The sequence below is a fragment of the Trachypithecus francoisi genome, unplaced genomic scaffold (assembly GCF_009764315.1).
Source record: "Trachypithecus francoisi isolate TF-2019V2 unplaced genomic scaffold, Tfra_2.0 Contig00133, whole genome shotgun sequence".
Classification (NCBI taxonomy): domain Eukaryota; kingdom Metazoa; phylum Chordata; class Mammalia; order Primates; family Cercopithecidae; genus Trachypithecus; species Trachypithecus francoisi.
The window spans coordinates 55,517-64,965 of record NW_022680484.1 but is presented as its reverse complement, the minus strand read 5'-3'; the positions used below and the strand labels follow the sequence as shown (position 1 = coordinate 64,965).

Sequence of the window (9,449 nt, the reverse complement as noted above, 5' to 3'; positions counted from 1 at the left end):
TTCACCATGTTAGCCAGGCTGGTCTTGAACTCCTGACTTCGTGATCTGCCCGCCTCGGCCTCCCAAAGCGCTGGGATTACAGGCTTGAGCCACTGCGCCCAGCCTTATTGATTTACTTTTTTGAAATGGAGTCTCTGCCACCCAGGCTGGAGTGCAGTGGCACAATCTCGGCTCACTGCAACCTCCACCTCCCAGGTTCAAGTGATTCTCCTGCCTCAGCCTTCTGAGTGGCTGGGATCACAGGCACACACCACCACACCCGGCTATTTTTATTTTATTTTATTTTTTTGTATTTTTGTTACAGACTGGGTTTCACCATGTTGACCAGGCTGGTCTCGAACTTCTGATCTTAGGAGATCCGCCCACCTTGGCCTCCCAAAGTGCTGGCCACCGTGCCTGGCCTTAGCTTATTTTCTAAACAGAAAATAAAATGAAAGAGGGTCTTGGGTGGATAAGTGTTGATGGATAATGATAATCTGGCTCTGTGAATCTGAAGCAACAACAACAACGAAAGACAGAAAGAAAATACCACGTTCATACGAGAACATGAGAAGCCCCCCGGGGCCCTGCTCATCTGAAAAAATGATGTGGCCGGGCGTGGTGGCTCAAGCCTGTAATCCCAGCACTTTGGGAGGCCGAGATGGGTGGATCACGAGGTCAGGAGATCGAGACCATCCTGGCCAACACGGTGAAACCCCATCTCTACTAAAAACTACAAAAAACTAGCCGGGCGAGGTGGCGGCGCCTGTAGTCCCAGCTACTCGGGAGGCTGAGGCAGGAGAATGGCGTGAACCCAGGAGGCGGAGCTTGCAGTGAGCTGAGATCCGGCCACAGCACTGCAGCCTGGGTGACAGAGCCAGACTCCGTCTCAAAAAAAAAAAAAAGAAAGAAAAAGAAAAAATTATGTAGCAGGCCAGGTGCAGGTGGCTCACACCTGTAATCCCAGCACTTTGAGAGGCTGAGGTGGGTGGATCACCTGAGGTCAGGAGTTCGAGACAAGTCTAGCCAACATGGTGAAACACCATCTCTACTAAAAATACAAAAATTAGCTGGGTCTGGTAGCGGGTGCCGATAATCCCAGCAACTAGGGAGGCTGAGGCAGGAGAATGGCATGAACCCGGGAGGTGGAGGTTGCAGTGAGCCAAGATTGTGCCACTGCACTCCAGCTGGGCCACAGAGCCAGACTCCGTCTCAAAAAAAGAAAGGAAGAAAGGAAGGAAGGAAGGAAAGAAGAAGGAAGGAAGGAAGGAAGGAAGGAAGGAAGGAAGAAAGAACAGCAGAAATAGACCGAAGAGCCAAAGGCAATTCCATGGAGAAAGGGTAGCCTTCCCAGCAAATGGTGCTGGAACAACTGGACATCTACATGGAAAAATGAACCCAGGCACAGACTATTGTGGCTTGAAGGTATGTGGCCTTCCAAAATTCATATGCTGAAACCTAATTACCAAGATGATGGTATCACAGGGCAGGGCCTTTCAGAGGTGATTCGGTCATGAGGGCTCCACTCTCATGAACAGGATTAGTGCCCTGATAAAAGAGGCTTCACGGAGCGGTCTTGCTTTTCTCCCCTTTTCCAACATGTAAGGACATCATGAAAAGACATCGTTGATGGAAGAGACCTTCACCAGGCATGGAACCTCTTGGCACTGTGATCTTGGGCGTCCCAGCCTCCAGAACTGTGAGAAAAATGATCAGAGACAGACCTTCCATCCTTCACAAACGTTAGCTCAAAACAGATCATGGACTCAAATGTAAAACACAAAACTATCGAGTCCTGGAGAATAACATGGGAACATCTAGGTGATACTGGGTTTGGTGATGACTTCTTTAGATACAGGCCAACAGCACGACCCATGGAGAGAAAACAAAGCAGCAAACTCAGCTCATGGCCAAGTAAGGAAAGGGCAACCCGGTCCCTCTAGGCCAAGGCTCCCAGGAGAAGGGAGCTGGACAGAGTTTCTGGGTCATAGTCTGTTTTCAGCCTACCTGACAGTCCCTTCTGGAAAAGCCAGTGGGCAAGGTCGTTAGAGACTCCTGGGAAACAGGGGTCCCCACTCACATATCTGACAGGGCTGAGCTGAGGACTGGGGATTGCACGCATCCAGTGGAAAAAATACAGTTGGCCTTCATATCTGTGGATTTCATCTGGGATTCAACTGGCCATGGATGGAAAACACTTGAAAAATAAAAAATAACAATACAACAATAAAGATAATACAAATTAAAAAACAAATCAGGCCAGCGCGGTGGCTCATGCCTGTAATCCCAGCACTTTGGGAGGCCAAGGCGGGCGGATCACGAGGTCAGGAGATTGATACCATCCTGGCTAACACGGTGAAATCCCGTCTCTACTAAAAATACAAAAAGTTAGCTGGGCGTGGTGGCAGGCGCTTGTGGTCCTAGCTACTAGGGAGGCTGAGGTGGGAGAATGGTGTGAACCTGGGAGGTGGAGCTTGCAGTGAGCCGAGATCGCGCCACTGCACTCCAGCCTGGGCGACAGAGTGAGACTCCATCTCAAGAAAAAAAAATCAATACACTGTAGCTGTTTATGTAACATTGACATTGCATCTGGTAATATGAATAATCTAGAGAAGATTTAAAGCATTAGGGAGGATGAGGAAAGGTTCTATGCAATAGTATGCCATTTTAGATCAGGGATTTGGGCATCCATGGATTTTGGTATCCCCGGTAGGGGGAAGCCTGGAACCCATGCCCCGTGGACACTGAAGGACAACTGTAGTCAGAAGGGTGGGCTCCTCTGTGTGTCCTGCTTCTAAGAACACCACGGCCTTTTTGCAGCTCTCTATGGTGGGTCAGAGTGGAGCCCTTCTGTGGGGTGTCCTGGCATCTCCAGTGGGTCCAAGCGCTGGGACGTGGAGGGAAAGCAGGGACTTACCTCATCAGCACAGAGTAAGATAGGACCCATCCAGATAGGAATCTGGGCCAGACTCATCTGGGTACCCATCTTCAGGTTAAAGAATGCTGAAGTGCCCCGGGGAGCATGGTGGTGCCAGAAAAGGGATTTATCTGGCACGATGCTGTGTAGATCACCAAATTGGTGGAATGTCTAATGGAGTGGGCTTTCGGACGCACAGGCAAGACCAGTTCTTCTTTTGTTTTGTTGTGCCCCAGCTGGAGTGCAGTGGTGCAACCACAGCTCCTTGTAACATTGAATTCCTGGGGCCAGCCATCCTCCCGCCTCAGCCTCCTGAGTAGCTGGGACTACAGGTGCGTGCTACGACGCCCAGCTGAGACCTGTTTTGAGTGGGATCCAGAGCAAGAAAGGACCCTGCAGAAGGACTGGGCTGCAGAGCAACTGCTCTGCCACCAGCAGTGAGAGCCCGCCAACCTAAAGGTGCTGGAGAGATCTGTCCATGGTAGGCCAGGATGCTGTGCGGAGCCATCAGGAAGCCTCGAAGGAAGGATCCCAGCAGGGACCATAGGGACGGTGGCAGGGCCACACCTTCAGTGGCAGGGCTACTCACCACTGAAAAAAACATAGCTGTGGCCATGCTACTGGGACCTAGGAGAGACTTAAGAGCCTGACCATGGGGCATCCAGGGCCTGTGTGACCCAAGCCACCCACTGTGAACTGAGTATTGAGATGGAGATGGCACATTGAGGCCTAGGCAGTCCAGACCCCCAGTCACCCGGCTCTTTCACACTGGCATGCCCCCTCAGCTCACACCTATGGCCTCATGGGTGGTGGTGGTGGGATGTCCCCATGACTGACTCAGACCCAGGTCCTCGACTGGTCATCTCATGTCACCACTAGGAAAAACACCTGCTGCCACACTGAGGCCCTATGCAGGGTGGCCCTGAGGGACAGCAGTGAGGGGACATCCTCTCGGGGAGCAAGACACTAGGTTGCCTACTTTGTAGAGGGAGAAATGGCATGAGACGAAGGGGTCTGTGACCCCTGGGTGGTGGAAAATGTCTGGGCTGACTGGTCAGGGACCCGGGTGGAGAAAGATTGGAAGAAGAGACAGGTTTGGTGAAGAGGTACCTACAGGAGTGCTCAGGGAGCGTGTGGAGCCCCGTGCTTGCGCCCATGCCGCTGGGGAGCATGCAGTGTGGAGGGGGCGCGCCAGAAGCTGGCGAACAGAGGGGACCATCTGGTGGAGGTCAGCCAGCTTCTCCCCAGGATGCGATGGACACTCGATGCCAGTGGCCATGGTGGGCGGGCTGGAGGCTCTGTATAAGCCCAACGGCAAGGGCTTCCTCTTACCACAGCTCATCTAGACACTGCCGCTAGTCAGTGTTCCCCACCAGCAGCAGTGATCGATGCTGAGCCCTCAATTCGACGCCATTCCTCGAGACTAGCCAGCCATTGGGTGGCAGGTTGCAACCTGCACACCAACCCTTGTCTCAAGTTCTGCTTTCCGGGAAAAGTCTCGGATGAGAAACTTGCCTTCCTTCTCCACATTCTGGCAGGCCCGCCATTCCTGATTTGTCCTCTAAGGAGTCAGGGGGAAAGGAAGGGCTCTAATTAAACAGCCCCGTGTGGCTGGGGGTTCCCTCACTTGCCCAAACCTGGAAATGAAGCATGTATCATTTCTCCAAGTGATCTCCTGCAGCCGGGGCAGCCCCTGGGAACGCAGCCTTCCACCCGCTGCTGCTTTCCAGGCAAAGGCCTTCTCCCTCCAGGCTTGTCCAAGAAGAGGGGGCAGGTGGTGGGAGAGAAGAGGAAGAGATGGAAGGGCTGTGAAAGCGGGGATCGGGTGAGGGCTGGGGCTGAGGAACAGGTAGGCAGCGGACCCACGCTGGCCAGTCCTGTGTGCAGGTCCGGGTCCCAAGGCCTCCGAGGCTGCTCCGGCCACTCTCCCCACGACTACCCCCTCCCCACGCTTCGTTCATCCTTTCTCTCTCTCTCTCTCTCTCTCTCTCTTTTCTTTTTCTTTCCTTTCTTCCTCCCCTTTCTCTCTTTCTTTCTTGTTTTAAACAAAGTGTCCGTTTCAAAGACAGCAGGATGGCTGAGTTGAAGGAGGGATGCAGTCATTTAAGGAGAAGCCCGAGGAAGGAGCAGAGGCGTGAGGCTGCTGCGTCCAGGACGCGGGAGAGGGGCTGAAATCGCGGACTCTCTCTGGTGGACGCAGGAGACTGCTCCTCTTGGCAGGACCCCTCTCTCCAGAGCAGCATCACGCAGACAACGCGCCGGGTGCCCGCCCCTCAGGACCGGACGCCGGGTGTCGTGGAGTTGCCTAGGACTCCCGCCGCTTCCGTCGAGAGCCCGCCCCGGCTTCCCGCGCCGGCTCCTGCGCCCCCGCGCTCCCTCCCGCAGCAGCCCCTCCCCTCCTCCGCCCCCCCTCCCGGCGCGCGTGCGCCCCGTGCCCGCGCCCTTCCCCCGCCGCCGTGGGCGCGCGCGCGTGCCCGTCGTCCCGGGCGGGAGCTGGAGACGGCCGCGGCTGCTGGACGAAGAGCGGGCGCTGGGAGCGCCGAGAGCGCGGCTGGGCGAGGCGGGAGCGCGGGCGCTGGCCTGGCCGCGGGCGGGGCCGCCGCCGCCGCGCCGCTGCCCCCCTGTCGCGGGCCGGGCCGCGGCGCCGAGCGCGAGGGCCGGGCTCTCAGGGCTGGCGGCCATGGGCAGGAGCCGGAGGCGGCAGCGGCAGCGCGGGCCCCGCGGGCGGGGAGCGCGCGGGCCCCACGGCCCCTGACGGCCCCTGACTGCCCCTGGCGGCCCGGCGCGACCCCGCGCTCCCTGGGGGGCCGTAGCCTGGCAACGCCCGGCGCGCCCGCCATCCCCCGCTGCCCTTTTTCTCCTGGCCGGGTGCGAGGGAGCATGCCCGCGCCTGGCCTCGGCCAGCGAAGAGTTAACCTGAGGGGCGAGCCGCTGCCCCCACCTCGGGGGCGTGCCCCCCTCCCCCGCTAGGCGGCCCGCCCCCCGCGCCAGGGTATGGCCCCCCCCCCGGCCCGGGACCCAAGGTCCCGCGCCCGGGCCAGTGAAAGGCGTCTTCCGGTTCCCACCCTCCGCCTCCTCTCGCCGGCCAGCACCATGGGATGTAATATGTGCGTGGTCCAGAAACCGGAGGAGCAGTACAAAGTGATGCTGCAGGTAGGGCTGCCAGCGCTGCGGCGGGGGCGCGGCCCTCCGCGGGAAGGAGCGGGCCAGTGGGGAGGCCCGGAGCGGCGGGCGTGGGAGAGCGGGAGGGCTTGAGGAGGAAAAGGTAGTGTGCCGTCCGCACCCTCCCATCCTGGGGCTATTGGGTGTTGTCGCTCCGTGGAAACCAGCCACGGGTGGGGTGGGAAGTTGGGGTTGGCCCGGTGGGGCGCGCTTCCGTCCCGGGAGGCGCGGTGCGGCGGGCGCGGGAAGGAGGTGGCATAGCAACTAGCGCAGTTCCCCGCACACGCTCTCCCCGCAGGACCGAGGGCGGGGGAGGGAGCCAGGCTCCCGCCGTGCGGGGGGGCGCCGAATCTCGATCCCGGCGGGCCTGGAGCGTAGGAGTGCGTGGGCGTCCCCGAGCGCGGTCCAAGTCCGGTCGGGGACTGGGTGCCCACCCCGACACCCACTCCCGCCTGGCCCTACCCGAACGTTGGGCTCCGGGCCTTGGGCGTCTCGGGTGGTGGGCACCGCCGGGATCAGCGGGTTGGGCTCTCTGCGGGTGGCAGTGCCTGACCGGGCTTTGGGGGGCGTGGACCAGGAAGGCCCCGCAGGGAGGGAAGGAGACGCGGGGCCCCGAGCTCGGACCTGGAGCCCAGCCCCGCGGCCCGAAACGGGGCTTCTTGCCTGTGCGTGGCGTGACTACGTGATGCGTTCCTGTGCCCCGTCTCTGTGTGCGCGGAGGCTCCCCCGGCCCCGCATTTGTGTGCTTTCTGTGTGCACCCTGCAAACTGTCTAGAGAAATGTCCCGGATGCTGTGAGCTGATACCCCCTAGGGCTAAGTGGCGGGAGGTCAAGGTCAAGGCACCCAGGAGCAGACAGGGCTCAGACAGGTATGCGTTTAGTGGCCTGGATTCAGCTCCCGGGTTTATTGGTCTGGACTGGGAAGGAATCAAGTGCTTTGCAAGGAAGGGTGTTGGGTTGGGAGAACGTGAGGGAACCCGTGCAGGGATCGGCGAGGACTCCGGGGGTGAGGGGGGGCGGGGCGGGGCGCGGGGAAGAATTCCCAGGAATCCGGGGACTGACTTCACGCTGTGAGCCGAGCTCTTCTGGCCACCTTGTGCGGGAGCGGAGGGGCAGGGCGGGGACGCAAATCTTGCCTCAGCCTGGCGGAACTCCGGGTCCCCTCTCCCCGGCCCTTCTCCGGGGGTGCGCGGGGTCCTCGGCTTCTCCCTTTCGCTGTCCTCCGCCTTCTTCCCTCTCAGTTCCTGGCTGCCACTCCTCGTCTCTTGTTCCCGCTGTTTGGAAACCTTGTGTGGCCATTGCCAGCCCCCTAGCGGGATAGGAATGCGACCGAGAGGGCGTCTGTGGAATCCGTGTTGGATTCCGGGCTGGTGGTTGGTTGACGGGGACTCTGGATCCCATCCTACTGCTTCCTTTTCGGGAGTTATTCCATCAAACGGCAAGCGATTTCTCCAAGCGATTCATCCGGGGCCGTCTTGACTTTCCTGGAGAAGGATTGGTGTCGCTCTTCATTTAAGGCCAACCTCGTGGGGACGCGTGGATAGGGGAGAGCGACCCGAGCTGCACCCCAGGCCTAAAATGAGCCATGGGAAGACACCAGTAACCCTTGGGGCTCCCCACAGCCCTCCGGGAAGGCCTCAGCAGGTGGGGCTGGGCCTGCCTTCAGGGAGGTGAACCTGGCTGGGCCCTCCCTGCTCTGCGCCCTAAGCTCTCCTTCATGGAATGGACTTGCCCTCTCCAAGGAGACCCACCAGGAGGAGGGCCACTACCGCATGCACCCTCTGTGCGCTTTCCTGCTGGGCTCCCTTTGAAAACTCCGGTGGAAGTTTGGCTGCAAACTTTCACTTTCTACATTCCTCCTTGGCCCAATCAGAGCCTGGATTTTAGGAGGAGAACTATCCTTTACAGCTAAGAGAAAACAAGAGGACTGAAAAAAGTGGATACGGAAAGCAGTGCAAGCCATGAGCTGTCCCAGGGGACTGTGCTTCTGGAGGTGGACGCATCACCAGATCCCAGCCTCTTCAGAGGAGAAGGCGCTTTTGCTCCAAAAGACTGGTCAGCTTCTGGGACCCCCGTGCCTGCCTCCCGGCCAGCTTAAACACGGGTGCTCCCCCATCTTCAGGGGATACTTCTCCCTGTCTCCCCTGAGTAACCTCATCTGCACCACCTTGGGCCTCTGCACCTTGTCAGGGTGAGACACTTCATGGGTCTGATTTTCAGCAAAAAGCACAAGTGCATCTGTAGCGCCTTCCATATACAATCCACAGAGGCCTGGGACCCCCAGGCTAGGAACCCCCAAGTCTCTAGCCTAGCGTTGTGTTCCAAGCCATTTTCTGCCAATGACTCACAGCACTTCCAAAATTACAGCTGTATTGAGCTATAATTCTCCTATCGTACAACTTACCCTTTCGAAGTGTACAGCTCACTGGTTTTTAGTATATTCACAAGGTTGTGCAACCCACATCAGTAATTCCAGAACATTTTCATCACCCCAGAAGAAACCCTGCACTCATTAGCGGTCACACCTCCATTTCTCCTACAAACTTCCTAGCCCCTGGCACCCACCAGTCTACTTCCTGTCTCTATGGATTTGTTTATTCTAAACGTTTCATAGAAACTGACCTTTTGTGTCTGACTTTCATTAATCATAATGTTTTCAAGGTTCATCCATGTATCAGTAGTCAATTTCTTTTTATTGCCAAATAATATTTCATTTTGTGATAGACAACATAATATTTATCCATTCGTCAGTTGATGGGCATTTGGGGTGCTTCCACCCCCCTTGGGCTGTTGTGAATAGCGCTGCTGTGAACACTGGTCTACTTATTTGTTTGTTTGTTTGTTTGTTTTCTGAGACGGAGTCTTGCTCTGCCGCCCAGGCTGGAGTGCAGTGGCCGGATCTCAGCTCACTGCAAGCTCTGCCTCCCGGGTTTACACCATTCTCCTGCCTCAGCCTCCCGAGTAGCTGGGACTACACAGGCACCCGCCACCTCGCCCGGCTCGTTTTTTTGTATTTTTTAGTAGAGACGGGGTTTCACCGTGTTAGCCAGGATGGTCTCGATCTCCTGACCTCGTGATCCGCCCGTCTCAGCCTCCCAAAGTGCTGGGATTGCAGGCTTGAGCCACCGCGCCCGGCACACTGGTCTACTTGTATCTGTTTGAATCCTTGCTTTTAATTCTTTGGAGTATTTGCCTGTAGCCATTGAACTGCTTTCCACAGTGGCTGGAACAAGTTTACATTCCTACCAGCAACATACAAGGGTTCCAATTTCTCTGTATCCTTGCCAACAGTTGTTATTTTCTGGGTTTTTGTTATGGCTGTCCTGCTGGGTGTGAAGTGGTATCTCATTGTGATTTTGATTTGCACTTCCTGTTAGCTAAATGATGTTGA

At 57.3% G+C, this 9,449-nt stretch overlaps 1 protein-coding gene across 1 annotated transcript in view; it reads left to right on the top strand.

The window, feature by feature from the left end:
* Positions 1 to 5,385: 5,385 nt before the first annotated feature.
* The window catches only part of PDZD4 (PDZ domain containing 4), a 30,928-nt gene continuing 26,864 nt past the window's right edge, over positions 5,386 to 9,449 (top strand). The window contains 1 exon segment of the mRNA XM_033176516.1: positions 5,386 to 6,049. Coding sequence (XP_033032407.1) covers positions 5,891 to 6,049 — 159 coding nt within the window. The 5' untranslated portion in view covers positions 5,386 to 5,890.